We start from the raw sequence: 22673 nt of genomic DNA on the forward strand, positions 1-22673 counted from the left end.
GGAGAAGAATTGTGACCCAGGTTTACTAATTTGGCAAAGAACTCCTTCAAGGTCTAGTTGATCCACTCCACTTGGCCTGAGCTACAGTTGGTAGGCACAAAAGCTGGCCCATTATCAGAACCCAACCCAATTGGAAGGCCAGACTGGGGAAGGAGTTCATTCAGAATTTTCTTAACTACCACTAGCACCTTGTGACAGTACTTAACAGAATATTATCTAGTTGGGGAATGAAATACCTGTCTCTCAGGAGTAAGCTCATTTTTCTGGCTCCCAAATGAGTTATTTGATGGAAATGCTTGACCCACTCCCTCCCCACTTCTTTTTTGTTTAGTGAAGAAATCATCCGAGTGTGAACGGGTTGGGTGGAAGGAGATGCTGGGAAAAGGGCCAAGCAGGGGAGGGAGGTTTGAATATTTGGGGCTGGGGGCAGATTCCATTATTCCCCCTTCAGGGAGTTGGCATTTAAGGGAATGGGCAGAGGTCTCAGCTTCTGTACTTTCTTTAGGCTGGAAAGGGGAGTAGAGCTGTCCCTGTCTCAATGGGACCCATAGATCACATTCAGGAGATGATAGGTGAGTAGAGACTGATATCCACTGTTTGCTGCCAACTGTAGGTGAATACCTTTTTACTAAACTATTTAGGCTGTAGAAAGGAATATAATTTTAGGCTGAATGGCTCAGATCTAACATTCACTTTAGTAGCTCAGATGTATCCCAGCCTTAGAACACGGGATAATGATTAACTTGTGTTTGTACCTTTGTTTCACAAACTTTCTTTTCCTTTGACTAATTGTTCCAATGTCATCCAGAAAAAAATGTTCTATTCCAGAGATTTAACCTTTTACTTGACTATGCAGGTAGGCAGATGACAAGCACATTATTAATTTACCCAGTTGTTTGGTATATGGATTGACTACACAGTCAGATTGAGAACAGCAAAATTTCACATACCTGCATTATAGTTTTACTCTCTTTTATTGACCACTTGCTCTAATTAGAGAAATTTGTCATAAAAGGAAAAAGCAGGCACATGCTAGATATGACAGGATAAAACATCCTTAGCTCTGTTTGAATTCAGATAAGAGTCACTTTAATTCCATCTCATAGCCAGACTCAGGAATAGCCAGGTGAGAAACATTCCTTTTCAAAGGAAGACAATGGGGAAACTGAGTCAGGAGGGTCCCATTTTAGACTGAGGCTAAAATTGTCCTCTCAGATTTCCCCAAAAGCAAACCTTCACCTGAAGCAGGATTCCCTCTGAGTATATTGTGGCATTTCTCTCAGATACTGATTTAATGCAGACAACTATATCTAAATTCAAACTCAAAATAAAACTAGTTGTGGTCCCAATGACTTTTACTTCAAGTAGTAGAAATACAAATACTTCAGTGTAGAAATACAACAATAATATAAACTGTGAGATGACATTAATTGCATTTCCAAATTACATGTAAAAATTATTGTCTTACCAAGTGCAGAAGCTGGTTGACTTCTGACCTCATTTTCTTCTCTCTTTTTCTCATCTCCCCACAGCAGCAGACCCTGGTTGTGGGTGTGGTCTATTTGGGAAGGAAGGAGAAAGAGGACACTGCTCCTTGTGTGGGAGGGACTAAGAACTGGGGAGTGCCAGAAGGTTGTAGCATTGAGGAGGGGGTTTGGGGAACTTGAAGTAGAAACTCCAGGTTAGAGGAGAGGTTCATCTGCTTACCTAGAGGGGTGGGCTTCAGGGTACCTGGGGATCTAGTGCTGTTGCTAGTGGGGCTCCAATGTTTCTGCTGTGCCTCCCCCCTCCCCCTTTTTTTTTACCAGGAGGGGGAGGTTAACTCAAATTCCCTACAATTGCTCTAACTTTTCACTGCAGCCCTAACTCATTCTGAGCCAAGATGACAGGGGGAGGGCACAGTAGTCCTAGTTGGGATCACAGTGAGAAGGCATTGTAGCCTTAGCCTTGTCAGAGGTGGGACTCAGGGAGGAGAATCTAGTGGATTTTTTTGACCTTTTGCTCAAGTAAACTTCATTCAGGTATTCATTCCTTTAAAAACTTCTCTGAGAATGAGAGCTTTGAACCCTCTGTGAGACTCTGGAAAAGGTCCAGTTGTGCCCAGCCTCTTTTCCCCATATGGGAGAATTGAAAGTTTCATATCTAAGGCGTCTCTTTTTCATATCTATGCATTTTCCAATTTATCTTAGTGCCTAATAGTAACCAGAATGAATTCAATTACCTGGATCTATATTCCCAATGATATTGCACAGTTCTCTTTCTGTGACCCAGGAAAGAGTTAAGTGCTAGTCTTATTCCAAAGTGTAGCTTTGAAACCTACTTCTCTTTGATCAGTGAAGTGACTCCTTTTCTCTTAGATAAATCTTAGGGGAGAAATTTACCCTTTTTCCCTTTGTCCATTTGTCTTTCTATTTCAAGACCTTGGCCAGAGTCCAAAGGAGTAGAAGGAGAAATGTTTTTTTTCTGCCAACAACCTTTCTTTAAGAGATTATCAATCAAAGGCCAGGTAGTACATTGAGTAAGAACATTGGCCCCAGAGTCAGGATGACCTGGGATCGAATCTGGGCTCAGACACTTAGCACCCACCCAGAAACACCTGGCCGTGTAACCTTGAGCAAGTTACTTAACCCCAATTGCTTAAAAAAAAAGAAAAAAAGAGAGATTATCAATCTTTCTAGCCCAGGTACAGTGTTTCTTACTGCCTGGCTGCTTTTGAATCTTACAGGGTGTCAGATTCAGAGATTTCTTTACACAGTCTACATACAAGATATACACAAGACAACACACAGAAAGACAAATGGATGCAGAATGCTCAAGGCTCCTAGACAACATAAAACAGGCCCCAGGGGATCTCTTTCTGACGTCTCAAGAAAGGAGCTAGGATGATGGCATTTTGCAGCATCCAGCCGCCACTCAATCCCTACCAGATGGGTGCCCTCATAAACAGACACTCACCTCTAGAGAACAGGACACATACATAGCTCCTTATGGCCGAATGTAGGAACAAACTGAAGTTGAGGAGGGACTTGGCTAACTCTGCCCAAGCCTTGGGGCCCTGGGAAAATACCTTTTCCTCAGGTGCCGGCTCCACTCAGGGTTAGGGCAGGGTCAGCTCTTTCCTGAGGCTGGGGTTCCCAGGTCTCCTGCAGCGAGGAAGGCTGCTATTTTGCTAGGGCCTCCAAATGTTGTAAAGAGAAATTGCTAATAAGTGTCTGAGGCTTCATTTGAACTTAGGAAGATGAGTCTTCCTAATTCCATGCACTGCAGTAGTGTTGTAATGAGAAATTGTGAGTGGAGACGATTAATCATTTTAAATGGAATTTATTGTGGAGCATAATTAACCTGGGGACTCCTAGGAGTCATTTACCCAAATCAGGCAGCCCTGAGCATATACATCTAGGGGTTTATGTAGGCAAAACCCACAACATAAATGTCACCAAGGAGAGCAAGCCAGGAAAATACAGAAGCCTAAGGATAGCATTGCTTAATGATTGTTGTCTAGGGATCAGTTTGTTACACAACTGGAAAGTTCCCAAATCTATTTCAAGAACTGGACAGAAGGGGGGGTGACCATGGGCTTCAGGTAGCTGGCTTGGGCAGGTTTACTTGGTATGCTTGCTGCCTGGCCAGGCTTTGTTGGGTTTGGGGCAGGTTTCCTAGGCAGCTCTCCTATGATGGGGAGAGATGGGGGTTACTACAATAGAACCACTATGCCATCTAGTCATCTGTCTGATTAGTAGAAGTGAAATTCTGAACCCATTGTCCTTCATGTTTTATCATTTCTATGGTACCTTTATTTTTTTTTTAACTTCATTGTCCACTGGAATAGGCAAGAAGTTAACCCTTCCTAGGGGTAGATAAGAAAAGTCAAGGCTTTTTAACCTTGGGTTCAAGTGATTAACTCCACAAGTGCAGTATTGGAGAGGTAGAGAGACAAAGATTTTGTGACTTCAAATGTTTTAGTGGATTGTAAGCTCAAGATGAGTCAATAGTACACCATGATAGCCCCCCCCAAAAAAGAAAGAAAGAAAAGAAAAAGCTCGTTCTATCCTTAGCTTCATTAGGGGAGGCAGAGTATCCAGAACAAAGCAAATGATCATAGAAAACACTTGGAGTATTTTGTTAATTTCTGAGTTCCATATTACTGAGTACCACCAGAGGAGGAGTGTAAGTGCAGTAAGATGATCTAGGAAACATCTTACATCTCTCTCTGTCCTTGTGCAGGAAAATAATACAAAATAACCATACCAAAAAAAACATCTTCAAATATTTGAAGGGCTAGTATGTGGAGAAATAAAAAGAATTTATTCTCTTTGGCTTCAGAAGGTCTAAAGATGCAAAGGAAAGAAAAGCTCCCTGACAAGTGGAACTTGGGGAATGAATGGCCTGCTTCTAGGGGCCCTGAGGTTCCTCCTCACTGGAAGGTAGCAATCTGAAATCAGATAATGGAGGCAGCAAGGGATAGTGGAAAACCCATTGCATCTGAAGGAAGAAGATCTAGGTTCTGATCCAGGCTCTGTTTAGTTGTTTTGTGATGTTGGAGGTGACTTCACATCCTCCAGATCTGCTCCCTTATCTCTAGAATTAAAGGGTTGGAATAAATGGCATTGGACATCCTTTCTTTCTTTCTTTCTTTCTTTTTTTTTTTTTTTTTTTGCTTTTTGGAGGGGGGAAGGCAAGGCAATTGGGGTTAAGTGACTTGCCCAAGGTCACACGGCTGGTAAGTGTTAAGTATCTGAGGTCACATTTGAACTCAAGTCCTTCTGATTCTAGGGCTGGGCTATGCCACATAGCTTCACCATCCTTTCTTTTAAAAAAAATTAATATATTATTTCCCCCAATTACATGTAAAAGCATTTTTAACATTTATTTAAAAAATTTTTTTTTGTCTAACAGTTTCAAGGGACTCATGATGGAAAATGCTATGGAGAAAAAACTATAGAGTGTGAAAGCAAATTGAAGTGTACCATTTTCTCTTTTTTTGTTTTTTCTTTCTCTAGACTTTTCCCTTTGGTTCTGATTCTTCTTTCACAACATGACTACTGTGGAAATATATTTAATATGATTGTACACCAGGTATAGCCTATATCAAATTGCATGTCATCTTGGGCAGGGGGAAGGGATGGAGGGAGAAAATATTTGGAACTCAAAATCTTATAAAAGTGAATGTTCAAAATTAAAAATAAATTTAAAAAAAGAGTCAATCTGAAAAAAAAATTAAATTCTAAATTCTCTCTCACTCTCTCCCCTTCACCCATCATTGAGAAGGAAAGCAATTTGATATAGATTATACCTGTGCAGCTGGATATCCTTCCTAGTACTGAATTTATGATTGCTTGTCAGAAATGTTTTTTAAAGGGATTCTTACTCTGGTCTCATTTAGACTTCAGAAATCCCTTATGATTCTTTCATCTTTGGGAGAATCTGATCAGGAAATAGAAATAACATCTATTTCCAATGAGGAACTTGAACTCTAAGGCCTCTCAGCTCAGCAAAGTGCTGAAGATGTGAACACATACACACACAAAAGAGTATTATTAAGTGCTTTCTGCCCACATGGAGATTACGAACACACACACACACACACTCACTCACACAATTACAATACAACGTACTGGGTAATAAGTTAGTGCTATTTTTGTTCAAAGGCTAGATAGAAAACAGTTTGGATGAGTGTGGAGTAGATGGAGAGGGAAAAGAAGTAAAGCCAGCCTTCCTTCTGGAGGCTTTCCTTGAAAATGCTCACTCCTCAAATTTTCTGGAAGAACTTTGCCTGGATCTTTTTTTTTAAACTCATTCTTTTTTATATTAATTTGTTTCCCCACCTTTTGTTCTTCATCTCCTTAAGAAGAAAGTACTGTTTCTTTTGCAGTCTGTGCTTGTATCCCCAGGCCTAGCATCGTGGCCCTGTGTTGGGTAGGTGCTTAATACACCGATGTTAAATTAAATGGAGGAAGTGACTTTTCAATAGGAGTAAGAGTCCAATAGCCTAACTAGAACCGAGCTAGAGGGCATTCTGGGTGGGATCATTGTATACCTAGGCACTGAGGAGATCTCAAAGGGCAGGATTGCTGCTCTGAGTTCGGAAAGAAGGGTTGGAAGATAAGGCTGGAAAGTGTAAATTTGGAAGTAAGAAACCGCAGAGAACCGGAACACCATGCAAAAAGTTGAACCTTAGACAGTACGTAATGGGTAACTGGAAGTTTTTTCCCCTTTAATAAGGGCGGTTGGTATTCTAAGGAAGGAAATACTTGTGCTTTTTGAACTCCCCCTCCCCCTTCCGATCCCCCAACAGCTGTCCCAGTGCTTTTACGTTTGTGTGTGTATGTGTATGTGTGTATAAAGCGGAGAGTAGAAGGGTGATTTGGTAAAGGTCTTTTTGAAATTCCAAATAAAAACACTCCAGGGATGAACTCCCTTTTCCAGGGTCCCCAGGGAGAAGGTTCCCACCCCCTCCACATTCTATTAATGAGGCTACGTTCGGTGGTTGAGTCATTCTCCACGCGTGGGAGTCTTAAACTATTCGTGGAGCAGCTTTTACTGAAAACTTGGTGTTCCGTGGTCCCCCAGGGGAAAATTCCCCCCCTACGCACCAGTCTCGACATTGAAGTCATTACGTAAGAAATTCGAACTGGAGATTTCTTGCTCTGAAAGGGAAGCGGTCAGTCCCAGAGCACAGAGTTAGGGTGGAGGTATGCTATCTGCTGTGCGAATTTCCCTAACCCTCCTAAATCCTGAGAACGATGAGCATTTCCAGAGCCAATTCCAGTAGCGTTGAAAATTTAGAAGCAAAACAAAAACTACTCCGGCTCCGCCTCGACAACTTTAGGGACCCACCTAAAATTTCCTGCTTCCTGTTTCTTGACTCTCGGGGCGAGACGGTTGTCGCGGGCGCAGCTGTCGCGGTCTCCCGAGCGTACCTGTTGAAACTGTTGCTTTAGGAATCACTGTCTGCCCAGTGGCTCAGCTACGTGGCCCGTATCGGAGCGCTGGATGCCCAAGCCTCACGCCCCGTGAGTACGAGGGAGCATTCATCCCTTCTTCGCCTTCCCGGCAAAGCTGAACTTGGCAGGCCGGCAGTGAGTGAGTCATTTACCAGCGGGTTCCCCGTCTGCACTTCCGCCACTGTAGCGCAGCATTCTGAATTTGAACTTGGGAACAATTTACGCAGCCTTGGAGCCTGTGAACTATACAAACGCAATTTTTTCTGAGTTAAAACTGTTAACCTCCCATAGAAGTATTTGTTGATGGAATGAGATGCCTTTAAGAGCTTAATAAATGCTTTTCGTTCATTTATTAGTCACTACTGTTTATATTCTAGATCTCATCGAAGAATGAGAATAACTCATATTTGTTTAAATTTATATAGACTTACAGCAGGGTTTCTTAACTTTTTATTTGTCGTGGGCGACCCACTTGGCAGTGTGGTGAAGCCTTTGGAGTCCTCAGGATGGTTTTAAATGCACAAAGTAAAATATATAGGAAAACAATTATATTGACATACAGTTATGAAAACCGAGGTCTTGGCCCCTATTCTTACGAATATACTTAGTATATAGGCCCAGGGGTGTTCCTTGAAGGGTCTCAGTTACCTAAATGCCCTAAAAAAAAGAGGCAAAGCAAAAGAAATTTTGTATTTGTGTTCATCCTATGCCTAGCACCTGTGCTTTTCTTCAAGCATTAGTCATTTTTGACAGAAAAGAAAAATATCTCTAGGGACACATTCCAGACAAGCTAATTACAAATCACTAAAAGACTTGAGCCAAAGAATGGTGTATGCTAATAAAAATAATTTTGGTCATACTAATGCTACTTTAGACAAGAAAAAATATTAACAAAGGCTTTGGTAAAAATAGAAAATTTTCATTTGGATACCCATAAAAGTAGGGATGTCTTCATTTTTTAAATCATTTTTTCCCCTGTGCCTAACATATGTCCTAAAACATAGTAGACACTTAATATTTCTTGATTATTGTCTGCTCCCCCCCCAAAAAAAATTCTTCCGTAAAACAGAAATCATTATGTAATATAAATAATATAGGATAATGATACTTGTGCTGTCTTCCTCACAGGGTTATTTGGCAAACTTTAAAGTGCTATATGAATATAGCCCAAGTGCTATATGAATAAAGCCCAAGACTTTGAGTCAGTAAGACCTGGGTTCAAATCCTGCCTAAGACACTTACTAGCTATGTGACCTCTCTGAGCCTCAGTTTCCTTATTTGTAAATGGGGATAACAATAGCACCTACCTTGCAGGGTTGTTTAGAATCAAGTGGGGTAACACATGTAAAGCACTTTGCAAATGTCAAAGTCTATATAAATGCTAGTTGCCGTTAGCAGTGTTTTTGAATTTATCACAATCAGTAGTACTCAATAAATGAATAAATGCAAAAGTATTTATTAACCCCTTATTATATATTTAAGCACTATCCCAGCCCTAGAGAAGCTTATACTCTAGTGGCCATTGGGTGATGGAATGGATTGAGTGTTGGAGTTAGGAAGATCTGAGTTTCAATCCTGTCTCAATTCTTATTAGCTGTGTGACAAGTCAGTTAATCTCTCTCTGACTCAGTTTCCTGAGGGGTAAAAATGAGGATAAAAATTACAACCAGCTTCACAGAATTGAGTAAGTCACTTCCTCAAGACATAAAATGGAAATGAGATAGTAACAGTGCAGTTATATTGCATTCAAGGTGAGAGCTGTCCACAAATGGAATAGATTTACTCTTAGGATAATGAAGATGGTAAAGCAGTCACAGGAACATCATGGGATGTTGTAGAGGGCATTCATTCATGGTAGACTAGGTGACTTTTAAGGTCCCTTCTGACTCTGATTCTTTGATAGGAGAACTGTAATTTACTCTCAAATTTTCAGGGAGGGAATGGAAGCGAAGAGGAAGGAGAAGGGGAAAGGAATGAAAGAAAGGGAATGGGTATTTATTAAGGCTCTACTATATGTGCTAAGATTTTACAACTATTATCATTTGTCTCTAATGTGTAGTTATTCAGTTTTTTCCTTTCTATCAATCAGCAATTGAGTACTTTCTATATGCTAGTAATTTTAAGGCATAGCAAGAGACAAAACAGTTTTGTTCATAGTCCATTCTTAGTAAATGTCTATTAAGTGTGTGTATATTTTGTATGTCCCAGAGGGTGGGGAGGACCTGGTCAGGATTTACTAGGTTACAGAATAAGGCCTTTGTTTTGTCATTGACTTCGTTTCCTTGATTCGAGGGTGAATTCCAAGTTCATAAATTCCATGACCTACACCCAGAGAATTGGCTTTTAAATAGTTTGTAGCTGTTTTAATAGCTGAGAGACTCAAAGTGAAGGGCTGGCTACAAAGATTGTGTTGGTTTGTGATTTACTGAACTCCTATGCATGGTTGAGGTCCCTTCAAGGCCCCACAAGACCCCAGGAGAAGAGGAATCACATGGCCCCAGACTGACAGCAGTAGTGGAGGGCAAAGAGAACACAGCATACCCAGTGTTGACTTGACTTCTTGGACCACTCAGGAACCAGAGCTGAGGAGTAGCAAAGGATAGAACCATGATGTAGAAGACCAAACCCAGAACCCAGACTTTTCCCTTCATTATTAGTGTTAGTTATGCAGACTCCTGGAAAAAGGAGTTCACTCTGCCTTCCCCCTGTGGAGTAGATTCACTAGTGACTAAAGCCTTCCATTTTGGGACCTCTAACATTGAGCAGTATGGTAAGTCCAGAGTACTCTTTAGGTTGGGGGGGGGCAGGGTTTGGGGAGAGTTAGCCCAGGTTGTTGTGGGAATGAGAATCAGTACTAATACTAATCTGATACTGAGAATCAGGTACTTGGGAATGATATTTTGACTGGTTATGGGCTTAGGTATAAGTTCTTTGTTCTTTGTAGGTTTTTTTTTTTGTCTCCTTGAATAAAATCTGAATGGTATTTCTATGAGTTCACCTAAATGCTTCCATGGAAGTGGAGTATTCTTTTAATTTTTCTATAGAGATCTATAAACTATAGGTCTCTTTTATATGTATCCCTAGCAGAAAGCCTTGGAGGGGACATGGTCAAAGGGAAAATAATTTGCAAGTCACAAATGTGATCTGGGTAAAAACCAAGAGTTGGGGTCCCATACTATATTTTGGTTTTCATGTGGGGAGGTTAAAGTCAAAGACTCCATAATAAAATGAGGGAGTGCTTTTAAAAATTTACTTATATCTTGTTTTTACATCACCTATATTTCCAGTATATCTCTTTATCCTCCCAGATAACCATTTCTGTCTTTCTTTGCTTTTTGGAGGGGGGGAAAGTAGGGCAGTTGGGGTTAAGTGACTTGCCCAAGGTCACATGGCTAGTTTTGTGTTAAATGTCTGAGGTCAGATTTTAACTCAGGTCCTCCTGCCTCCAGGGCCAGTGCTCTATTCACTTCACCACCTAGCCACCCCAAAGAGAATCATTTCTTAACTAAAAAAGAGAGGGGGGATAAAACCAGTTCAGCAAAATTAACCAACACAGCAACTACATTCTTTTTATCTACATTATTGTAGTCATTGTATGTATTGTTTTCCTGGTCCTGCTTACACTTTTTTGCATCATTTCATTCTGCATTATTTCATTGAAGTCTTCTGTGCTTCTCTGTTCTTCATATTCATAATTTCTTACAGCATAGTAATGTCCCATCAATCAGTTACCACTTATTTAACTATTCCCCCAGCTGATAGCCATCTACTTTATTTCCATTTGTTTGTTACTACAAATACTGTTGTAAATATTATGGTGTATATTTATCTTTGACCTTGTGGTATATGCCTGGCAGTGGGCTCTCTGGGTCAAGTATATGAACATTTTAGTAATTTTAGATTATTGTAAATTGCTTGTCTTACAGCCCTTCCAATACCAACTTTCTATATTTTATCTTAGCTAATTTTCTGGGAGTGAGGTGAAACTTGGGGATTTTATGATTTGCATGTCTCTTATTTCATTTGGCTGTTAATATGCAATTCTTCTTTTGAAAACTGTTTGTTTTCATATCCTTTGATTACTTATGAGATGGGAAATGGCTTTTAGTCTTTTGTATTTGTATTAGTTTCCTATATAGTTGGGTATCAAGACCCTTGTCAGAGATATTGGATGCAAAGATTTTTTTCTTAATCCCTTCTTATCCTAGTTACATTAATTTTGTTCATGCAAAAGCCTCTCCATTACATGTAATAAAGAATTATCTCTTTTATCTTTTATGATTTCCTCTTTTTGTTTGGTTAAGAGTTTATTCATTAGCCATAGCTGTGAAAATATCTGATCTAGCTTTTTCGTGTGTGTTTTTTTGAGGGGGTGGATATGGCCACATATTTAGGCCACATATTTGTTTTCAGCTTATTGTGGTATATAGTGGCACAATGTGTTCTAAATCTAATTTCTGCTAAGCTGCTTTTAAGTTTTTCCTGCAGTTCTTGTCAAATAAAGAATTCTTCCCTAAATAATTTATGTCTCAAGTTTATAAAATTCTGGGTTATCAAGTTCAATTATTTCTAACTGTTAGGAAATGATTCTATGCTTCTATGTCTTTGAGTCAGGCAGAATGATATAGTGGAAGGAGATCTGTCAAAAGATCTGGGCACCGTGCTGACTTTGACACCTTAACTCCGTGACCACAGGACAAGATATTTAAAGTACTTGGCCTTGGTTTTCTCATCTGTAAGATGATAAAACTCATACATAAAAAAGTAAGGTATTTATTAGGCATTTAGTACATGTCCAGAGCCCTTCTTGGCACTGGGAATACAAATATAAGGAAGCAAGACAACCTCTGTCCTCAAGGAGTTTCCATTCTAATAAGAGAAGACAATCCCTTTCTTAAAGGGAAATTGGAAGGGAAGGGTCCGGTGGAGATGATGGGAAAGTAGCATGGAAGCTTTAGTTCACAAGAGGAAGTAAAAGTCAACCTATGAGAACCAATTTTTCCGAGTCCAAGATTCTACCGGGAAAGGCATGAGATTATGGTGAGAGTGCCCCTACCCCATTGGATCTTTGTGAGGAAAATACTTTATGTAAACCTGAAAGTGCTATATAAATGTAGGATAACATAATCTTAGTTGATGGGATCCTTAGTAGAGGAGGAGGAAAGAAGAAAGGCGATGAGAAATTTGGAGATGGCTGTCAGTCCCTCATTAAATCCAATTTTTATCATTCCCAAACCTGGTTAGTTGCTATCCCTTTTCATTCCTCCTTTGGCCATTTAATGCTCTCCAGCAGTGTACTCTCTGCTGCCCCTCCCCCTATTTCCTCACAAAAAGAAATGAAACTAATTCTAGAATTTTTGTCCCACATGACTCACTATGACAAATTGATTCTACCCCCATTGTCGTCTAGATTATTTGAATATTGGGGATTGCTACTTAATCCCCAAAGAATGTCCTTTCTATGTATGTAGTCATCCTTTGGCTAAGGTAGCATGAGGGAACTGAAGTTAAAGGGTCAGTGAATTCTTTAAATTAGCAAATGCTTTTCTAGGACACATTGTCAAGGTCTGAGTCTGTCTGAGGGCTGTCATAGTGGGAGTTACAGGGAATTTCTGTAAAACTAGATCATCGGTTGAGTCGGCAAAACAAGGTAAAGTACTAAAAACAGTGGAAATACCCCTATAAACCGAACTGGTTGTTGGAAAATCAAGGGAAATCAGATGTTTTAATGGGAAAAGACAGTCTGTGTGATAATAGTGAAGGGAATCAGAAGAATTCCTTCATTTCCAGCCTAAGCAAGGCTAAGGTGAGAGGTGCAGCCAAGGCTGATACTGGGGAAGAGGTGAGTGGAGTTCTGAGCTAGGGAAGGACAGAAAGAAGCATGCGCTTAAATGTCTGTAGAGGGTGGGAGCATGAAGGACACAGTTTATGAAAGCCAGTAAAATTGTCTTCTTGTAGAAGATCTGTACTCCAACTCTCTTTTGAATGGAGCTAAGCAAAGTTGTAAAATGGAAACTCCTTGAAGGCAGGGTCTGACTTTAGGACTGGTTTTTCTCCTTTGTATCTTCAGCTCCTAGCATGGTGTCTTACACATAGGAAGCAAATGATAAAATGTTTGTTGAATTGAGCTGAGTCTATTCTGGGCTTTACCCAAGAGCCCACTGCTAAAATCCCAAAAGGATCAGCCTTATTGCAGGCACCATAAAAGTGCCAAATGTAGCATATACCCAAATTGTCAGCTTGAAAGTATTTAATAATTACAGCAAGGTATTTAAGATTTGTCTACAATCATAGACCTAAAGTTGAAAGGAACCAAAGAGGCTTCAAATTTTACAAACATAGAAAACTCAGGGAGGTTGTGATTTACACAAGGTAGGCTCACACCAGGCAGTAAGTAGCATTGAGCGCAGAAGCCCTGACTAGAGACATTGTTCTTTCCTCTGTGCCATGTTGCCTCCTGAGAGATGATAAATCAATATTAAAAATCAGAATCTTTGTAAAAATTGTATGTTTAATTTTTTTTACTAGATTGTTTTCATGATTTTAAGCAGTTAGGTGATACAATAAATAGAGTGCTGGAACTGGAGTCAGAAAAATCTGAGTTCAAATGCTTCCTCAGACACAAACTGTGTGAGCCTGGACAAGGCACTTAACCTCCCTTTCTTCCTCAGTTTACTCCTCTGTAAAATAAGGATAATAATAGCCTCTTTCTGTTGCCCCAGAGTCGCATTCTACCCTTCAAAGCTAAAACATTTTCTGTTGTACTTGGGTTCATAGGATTTTGAAACTGGAAGGGACCTTAAAACTCATTTAATATAATCTCATTTTGCAAATGAGTAAACACTCTAGTTCTCAGGACCCTAACTTACTCAAGGTCATGTGCCTGGAACATCCTAGACACTTTATAAATGATTTTTTGACTTGACTTAGCTTGTGACTCAGCATGTAATCTTTATTTTTCCTTTTGTAACCTCTGCATATGACAGATGCTCTCATTAAGGGTTTTAGGTCCTGTGGAGTAATCTAGTCTGATTAGCGATGAGGGAATAGACTACTTATCACATATATGTAGAGGAATGGAACTGATTATTATACATATACATATATACACACATATATGTGTTATATATATATCTGTGTAAATATATCCTCATTTTATGTATGTATATCTATGTATTTTTTTAACCTGTCATTTTTTGTTAATTGACTAGTACTTAAATTTCTGTCTAGAGTAGGAATTCTTAACTATGTGTATGTTTGTTTTATATGTGTGTGGTAATTGAGAAAAAAATAAAAATCAGATACTAAAAAGAAGGAAGATTTATAGCTTGACTTAATCCTTCCTGTTTTTGCCAGGTAAACCACCTTCCTTTCCTTTAGCCTTCCTGTAAATCTTACAAGTTTATCTTTGAATTGTAAATCCCTTCCTCTTTTGGCAGTCATAGAATCCAAAGATTTTTTTTTTGTCTGACGAAACTAAAATACATAAGTCTTATGACAGTTCTATCAGGTACTCAATAGCCATCTTTAAATACCTGATTGTGTACTCTGGGCAGGTTTTTAAACCATCTCTGAAGTATGATTGGCAGCAGTCCCTATCAAACAAATCCTAGGATTTTTTCCACTTAAAAGAAAATACTAAATTTCGGTTAGAGATTAGTGAAAATAAAGATGTAATTTTCCCCTCATCCAACTCCCTGGATCCCTTGAAACCTGTTCATGGATCTTTTGGGGGTCTGTGAATCCTAACTTAAGAGCCCTTCCTTTAGGGCATGGTTGTGGAAACCAGCTTCAGCAGTCACATTACAAAGTTTAAAATATAGCGTCTAATAAAGATCCCACCATTGCCTCCTCATCTTTGAAAACTTTTGTAGGAGTGGGAAAAATCCAAAATATGGCTTTTAGTAAAAATAATAATGAAAACCATAGCTTAATGAAAACTAGTAATTTGCTTTTATATTCTAACTTACTGTGTGAGTAGAACTATTGATTTAGACTTTACTAAAAAAAACCCTACAAATAGAAAATCTCTTAGAAAATATCATGTGATTAAAAAAAACCAACCAGGAAATTTCTGGGGAAAAAATCAAGACTTTTCACTTTCAGTGAATTTTAAATATAGTTCCAAAGTTTCTGGCAAAGACTTTATTTCCTTCAAGCTTCAGATGAGTAGCTCTTATATGAATTTTTTTCATCAGTTAGGCATATGGCTAATAATAACAATACTGTGATTTTAGTAAATCCTCACCAATTTAGCCTGATTGTGGGAAAGGCTGCTTTAACTTACTGAAAAGTCCTCTTTTAGTATAGATGAAGTCATTGCTTTCAAACACATTTGGTAATACATGGTTGACCAAGTGTTTCAGAGATGATCCTGACAATATGCTAAATAGATGGGAGTCATTTATAAAGAGAATGGATATATATTTGCAAAGAGAAAAGATACTAAAAAAAAGTATCCTTATTCTCACTACCCCTTGCAACCATGTTTTCTTTATTCCCTTGCTTAACAGATCACTTTTTTAAATGTTTTATTCAGAAAACATTCTGTCTGAATCTCTCAAACTAAAATACTGAGATTTTGACACTTATTTATTGATTATGAACCAGTGTACAGGGCATGGTATGGCATCATGTATCAACATTTTCAATGTAACAATTTATAAAAAGCATGGGCATTGCAGTATATAGTATGTATCTGTGGATCCTGTGCCACATACAAACATTCAGAGTCAGCCTCTAACTAATGAATGGCATGTGTTCCAAAAGTTCTTTTATTAAATTGCTTGGTGAGAATTTGAAATTCACTTTTCCCCCCCTAGAAGCTGTGTTATCAAAAAGATGACTTGGTCCCTAGCCCCAAGAAGCCTATTTTATTTTGCCTTTTTTGGAGGGCAGTTGGGGTTAAGTGACTTGCCCAAGGTCACACGGTGAAAGAAACCTAATTTAAACCCACAAAATAGCTGGGCTTATGGAATCTTGTTAGAGCTGAAAGAGACCTTAGAATCTATGTAGTCCAACTCATCATTTTACAAATTAGGAAATTCAGGGAAGTGGACTTTCTAATACCTATCAGAGAAGAAAGTGATTTGTGTAAGGTTGCATAGCAACAGAGCTGGGATTTAAACCCATGTCCTTCAACCAAACATATTACTCTTTCCTCTTTATTATATTAGGCCTTCCATTGATTTCCTAGTCTTATCCCTCATGCTGATTTGGAGGCAACCTTGAGTTCCTGAAAACAATGCTAATGCATTGTAAACCCTGGCAGGTCCTGCCAAAATGGATAGACTGAGTATAAGCCTAGGGACCAAATATGGTCTGAAGATGAACCAACTATTTTAGAGCTTCCTAACTCATCTGTAAAATGAGAAGGTTAAACTGGATCATCAATTTCCAGTTTTTATCAGTCTCTATTCTCCTTGACTTAAAGGGAGAAAAAATTTAGGAGAGTTTTATTTTCTGTTCTCCTCTTGCTCACACCATTGGAAAAAGAAAAAGAAAACCCTTTTAACAAATGTACATAGTTTAGAGAAACAAATTCTCATGCTGGCCATGTCCAAATACATATGTCTCATTCAGGAAGAGAAGGGAAATGAGCTTGGAGGATTTGTCAACTTCCAGGATGCCCTGACAGGAAATGGAGGTCAGATTTTTGTAGGGAGGAGCATCAGTGACAATTTTGAGGCTGGAGCTAATGGTGGAAGGGGTGTAGCAGAAACCATTCCCCCACACATTCTTCCTTAAGCCAGGTACTACCTGTCTAAAATAGTTCAACCATATTTTGTCATTTGTTGTGCCATTATTATGTACAATAATGCCATATTATTATGCCATTATTACAAAATTTAGAGTATCCATTCTGCCAAAGCTCATGAAAAATTGCTTGCTGAAGCAAGTTAGTGGAAGAAGTTTAAATGAATACTGACAGCTCCTCTTTCTTTATTTCCATCGCTTGGTGATTGAACTGCCTTTCTCTTTCAGTCTCCTGTGTTGGGTTGCCTCCCAACCCAAATAACAACTTCCATTTCTGCAATACTCTAAAGGGTATAGAATACTTTTCTTACTATAATCTTGTGAGATACGTTGTCCAGGTATAACCAACCAAATTTTACAGGTGAGGAAATTGAGCTACAGAGAAGTTAAATGACTTCCACCTAGTGGAATGATCTCATACCTAGTGATTGGCAGCTTGGAGACTCAAGGTCACCTAACTCAACATGGAATAGTGATCAGAGTGCTGGACTTGGGATAAGGAAGACCTGGTTCAGATTCTACTTCTGATACTTAATAACCATGTGCCCACGTGGGCAAGTAATTTAACTTGCTAAGCCTCACCTTCCTCATTTGTAAAATGAATGAGTTGGGCTAGATCACTGGGTGCCAAATTTTTTGATCCTGCACCTCTATCAGTAAGTTTTTTTGAGTGCCCCATATATGTGTATTTATTTATTCATAAAGATACATTAAAAAAAGATGAGTTAAAGATGAAATATTTAATCCTAGAGTCAATAGAGCACCATTAGGTTTTATTGAGGGAGTCCCATGGTCAGATAACTGGCATAGTAGAACATGGATTTCAGAGGAAAGAAACTTGGGGCAGGGAGACTAATTAGGAAGCTATTTCCATAGTCCAGGCTTGAGTTAATGAAGTTCTAAATTAAGGTATTGGGATGTTTACAAAGATGTTATGGAAGCAGAAGCAATGAGGTTTGGCAATTGATTGGATATGTGATTTCAAAAAGATTGATTGAAGAACTGAGGATGATATCATGGTTTTAAACTTGAGTGACTATAGAAGGATATTGGTGCCCTGAACAGAAATAGGGAAGTTTGGGAGAGGGATTTGGGACTGGGGCGGGGGGGGGGGGGGAGCTCGAGATAATAAAATGAGGCCTGCTATGATCTCAGTTGCAATCCATCACCTTTCAGCTTAACCTATGAGACTCACTGTCTCCCACTAGAAATAAAAAAAAGGAGATGCTTTTAATCACTAGCCATTGTGAAAGGGTGCTTGCCCAAGCCAGGAGGGCCAGCTTGACCTAGAGGGCAGACTGTGGGTACATTTGGAGGTGGGGGAAGAGTATAACATAAATAAAGTTGGAGAGATATAGTTTCTGGGTAATTAATCATTTTATTAATTGTGCTAGTGAATAACTAATAAAAGGGTCTTGGCATTCTTGAATGCCAAAGACTCCTCCTCCCACTCAACCCTTAGAAGGACTCACTCCTGTTCCTGAGAGTGTGAATCAACTCTGATTGGTTAATTAATGAGAAGAATGAATATTATGAGAGGTGGACCCATTCTAATGAGGGGCTGGGGGGACATGCCTCAGTGACTTTGATCACTCTCACTCCCAGACCACCCCAGCCTCAAGAAATCTAGAAAAAGGATTTATCTCCTTCCCACCCTTCCCCAAGCTTGAGTTAAACACTATAGGCTTTCCCACTTGGGTGGGGTCTGAACAAGATTGAGGAAAAATTAATTCAGTTTCATTATCAGCTATGTCCTTCCCATGCTGACTTGCCCCAGTAAAGAATTAGGAGAAAGGAAAGAAAAAAAAAACCCAACACTTGGATCTCCCCAGCAACTGGTTATTTTCTAATCATTTCCCTTAAGGGAGAGGGAATTTTGCTTATGCAGCTGTTGGTGCTCACTTGGCAGTTATGGTACAGCCATTGTAAATTATTAATGCTAATGATATAACCCATCTCCCACTCTCCCTTTGGTTGAACATACATCATTAGGGTCATTCCATTTCCCCTCCTTAGGGTCCAGTGTTTCCATTTTGGAGACCAGGGACTAGATAACCTCTAAGGGCCCCTTGTTCAGCTCAAAATCCAGGATCCCAAGATCCATCTTTGTTTTCCTGCTCCCTTTTCTCCCACTCACAGAAAATTCTTATCTGCTCTGGTTACCTGTCATTTCCCTCGTACTTTCCCTTAAAACTTGTAGGATGAATTAACTTCTAAGAAATAGAATTAAAAAGTCCAGATAACTCATTAATGCAGCGTAAGTTCAGTTTCACATCCTTTGGAAACTTACACTGGGCTTGAGTTTCTGTATTTAAAGAGATTAGTGTATGTTTTGGTTTCATCTAATTTGCTGGGGTCCCTTATTTGTAAGCAGAGTAAGTATTTAATTTGCCAAGTCTCAGTAGAGAAGGGAAAAGGCTAAATATTGATTCTAGACAATAGCTCTCTTAGGATCAAAAGGATCATTGGATTCCAGAGCTCTTAGGGGACCTTCTAGTTCAAACCTCTTGATATGAGATTTTTCTCTCCTTCTCCCCTTTAAAAAAAAAAACTAAAAAAAACCCCAAACCCAAACCTTACAGAAACCTCCCTGTTGGAAAGAAATTCGCAAGACTGAAAGATGCAATTAAAGATGATCTTGAAAGCAGCCTTGTTTCTTCTTGAAAAGAGCTAAGTCCATTTAGCCCAAATACAGTGCCTTGGAATGACAGTGTATAAGACATCGGCTCAAGTCATTTATCAGATTGAAGAGGAATTAGACGAAGATGAAAAGGAGGTGATTGTCTTCCTGTGCCGCGATCTTGCGCCAGACTTAGTCACAAAGTTGGACTTACGAGATCTTCTGTGCACCTTGAATGAGAAGGGCAAGCTCTCTCCTGCTGGTTTGGCAGAATTGCTGTACAGAGTAAGGAGGTTTGACCTGCTAAAGAAGATAATGAAAACAGACAGATCCTCTGTGGAAGCCAGTCTGGTCAAGTACCCACAACTTGTTTCTGAGTACAGGTAATTAATTCATCCCTAATTCTTTTTTTTTTTTTTTCTTTTTGGAGGGCAGGGCAGTTGGGGTTAAGTGACTTGCCCAAGGTCACATAGGTAGTAAGTGTTAAGTGTCTGAGGTCACATTGAACTCAGGTCCTCCTGACTCCAGGGCCAGTGGCACCACCTAGCTGCCCCTATTCATCCCTAATTGTTAAGGAGGTGTTGGTTAGTCAGTAATTTGGGGATGGGGGTGGATGAAAGGAAAGGTGGTTGCTACCAAATGGTAGAAATGGGGGACAGAGTCATAGTAAAAGTAAAATCTTATGAATAATAATACCTCAAAGAATAAGATTCATAAAGTGCTTTTCTCACAACAAGCCTAAGAAGTATGTTGTAAAAATATTATTTTCATTTAACAGATGAGGGAATTAAGGTTAATGACTCCCCCACATTCATGGAGTCAGTAAATGTCAGAACTAGAGTTTGAATCCAGATCTCCTGACTCTTCGTTCAAATTCAAGATTTTCTCCTTCCCTCCCACTCATTACAATACACATGCACACATACACACACATACATAGATGCACAAACACATAGATCTGCATATACTTATGACATATGTTTCCCCAATAGAATGAGGGCAAAGATCATTTTATTTTTGTATGTGTGTCCACAGTTCCTGGTTGCTTAATAAATGCCTGTTTTCTTTATAAACACTATAATAATAATAATAAATATTATGTTGTATAATAATAAATATACTTACTTTCTATGCCTCCTCTTCCTAGTCTTCTCCATTCCAAACAAAAGGGGAATATAGGTTCTAACTGCTACATAGTGTCTAGAAGTTAGTTATTTAGTTGTAAACACTTGCAGTTAAATTAAAGGGACAGATGGTTTCTGCTTGAATGATGAGATGAAAGGAGACAGGAGTGAATAAGAGTTGGTAATTACTGCCAAATTTTTGAGAGATTCCACTGGAGAATTAAAGGATTCATCAGTAAGATTTTCTGTGTCAGGGCCCAGCAATTTTGAGGCCCCAGAGACAAATTTCTAGGATGCTCTCTAGATCTCTGAATAGTTTTTCTTAACCTTTTCTTTATCCTCATTAGTCACTGAATATAGTGTATCCTTTGAATTTCAGCCCAGCCCTAATTGGCTGTTAGGAAGTTAATTTCCTGTTATTTTTGCCCCTTGACCAATCAACACGAATTTTAAAAGTAATTATTATTTGCTAGACTAGTTTAGGGGTTAGGGATTTATTTCTAGATAAAAATGAAAGCAGCACCTGCTTTCAAGGAGCTTACATTCTACATAAGGGAAAGGGGAAGAATATAAAGTGATGATGGTAGGAACATTGATAAATAACTAGGAGCAATTGGGAAAGGCCTTTGGAAGAGAGTGGCCTTTGAGCTTCTCCTAGAGGGAAGTAGCTGTTTAAAGAACAGTATGCTAGGAGGAAGAATATTCTAGGCATTTGGGAGCAAACCTATGGAAGCAGGAGGTGGAATGTCATATATGAGCAAGAGCAAATGCCAATATACATCAATATAGAGTTTATGAGAAGTAATCTGTAACATGCCTTGTTGTCAAGATCAAATTAAGGGGCCACCAGGTGCCGAAATGAGTAAGAATGAGACCTGGGATCGGTTCCGGCCTCAGATACTCGGCACCCGCACAGAATAACCTCGAGCAAGTTACTTAACCCCAATTGCTTTAAAAAAAATAATTTTAAAAAAAGATCAAATGAGATGTTTGGAAAGTACATAATAGTACCTGACGAATAATAGGTGCTTAATAAGCCTAGAAAGATAAACCGGGGCCAGATTGTTAAGGGCTTTAAATGTTAGGGGCCAGAAAGAGAAGTGAGTATTTGATTTAGTGGCAGTAAAAAGCCACCCAGACTTCAAGCAGGAGAATGACATGGTCAGATGTATGCTTTAGGAATATCTATTTGACAGCTGTGTGAAGGATAGAAAAGAGAGAAGACTGGAGGCGAGAAGACAATTGGAATGCTGCCCCAGGAGTCAAGGCAAGAGGTGATAAGAGCCTGTCAGGGCAAATGAGTGGAAAGGGAATGATGGACAGAGGTGAGAAATGCTGATGAGCTAGGAAGTCCAGATGACCACTTACCTGTCAAATATGTTGAAGAGGAAATTTCTGCATTGGGCGGGATGGTTGTAGTAGACCTCTGAGGTCCCCTTTTACTCTAGGAATCTAAGGAAAAACTATTGAGTTGTTGGGAAAAAGTAGAACACAACTTGGCCTTTAAGAGGCAAGATCCTCTTGAATCAGGTGGTTATTTTAGCTGGAATTTCTTTTTCTTTTTTTTTTTTCTTTTTGGAGGGGGGAAAGCAGGGCAATTGGGGTTAAGTGACTCACAGGGCTAGTAAGTGTTAAGTGTCTGAGGTCAAATTTGAACTCAGGTCCTCCCGACTCCAGGGCTGGTGCTCTATTCACTGTGCCATCTAGCTGCCCCTGGAATTTCTTTTTCATGTCTTCCTGTATCTTTTCTAAGCCACCCAACTGATTTTATTAAGCAGAATGTTTTCTTTAAATAGCAAATCCTATTCGCACTAGATTCTAATGGATAAGTTAGGGCATGTCTCTTTCCCATGTTTCACTACCACCATTGCCACTACCATCCCCCCTTCTCCCAAGCAGCAGCACCACCATTACCATGGCCAATGGAGAACAGATTCTATCCTAATTAGAGAAAAAATCAACATATAGCAGACTGAATATCTGAGGTGGCACTCCCTAGGGCCCAGATGTTATTTTGTCCAATGAAATAATAGCCTTAATGTTCCAGGATAGGACAAAGTGACACAACAGTGATTGGCTCTAGTATGTACTGGTGTTCTTCAGGAAAATAGGAAACGATTCTATTTCTATCAAGACTTTGGTTCTGATAGACTGTTGCTCCGATATGTCAAGATCATGTTGAACTCTCTTCCTAATATCCCAGGTGTTAGTGACATGGGTCCTTGAGTA

The 22673-nt window shown here is 39.3% G+C and overlaps 1 protein-coding gene across 10 annotated transcripts in view; it reads left to right on the forward strand.

The window, feature by feature from the left end:
- The window catches only part of CFLAR (CASP8 and FADD like apoptosis regulator), a 70613-nt gene that overhangs the window by 10584 nt on the left and 37356 nt on the right, over positions 1 to 22673 (forward strand). For 4 of the 10 annotated variants that reach the window (XM_069068763.1, XM_069068760.1, XM_069068765.1 and 1 more), the window contains one exon: positions 19283 to 19703. The exons of 3 other annotated variants lie outside the window; for them this stretch is intronic. In XM_069068763.1, coding sequence (XP_068924864.1) covers positions 19405 to 19703 — 299 coding nt within the window. In that variant the 5' untranslated portion in view covers positions 19283 to 19404. Of the gene's footprint in view, positions 1 to 5676; positions 7084 to 19282; positions 19704 to 22673 lie in introns of those variants that run through there. 3 more of the 10 variants (XM_069068764.1, XM_069068762.1, XM_069068768.1) reach the window with 3 other exon arrangements.

This window comes from Petaurus breviceps, unplaced genomic scaffold (genome assembly GCF_028583685.1).
Source record: "Petaurus breviceps papuanus isolate PSGF00001 unplaced genomic scaffold, PetGlider_PUasm1.0 90769, whole genome shotgun sequence".
Classification (NCBI taxonomy): domain Eukaryota; kingdom Metazoa; phylum Chordata; class Mammalia; order Diprotodontia; family Petauridae; genus Petaurus; species Petaurus breviceps.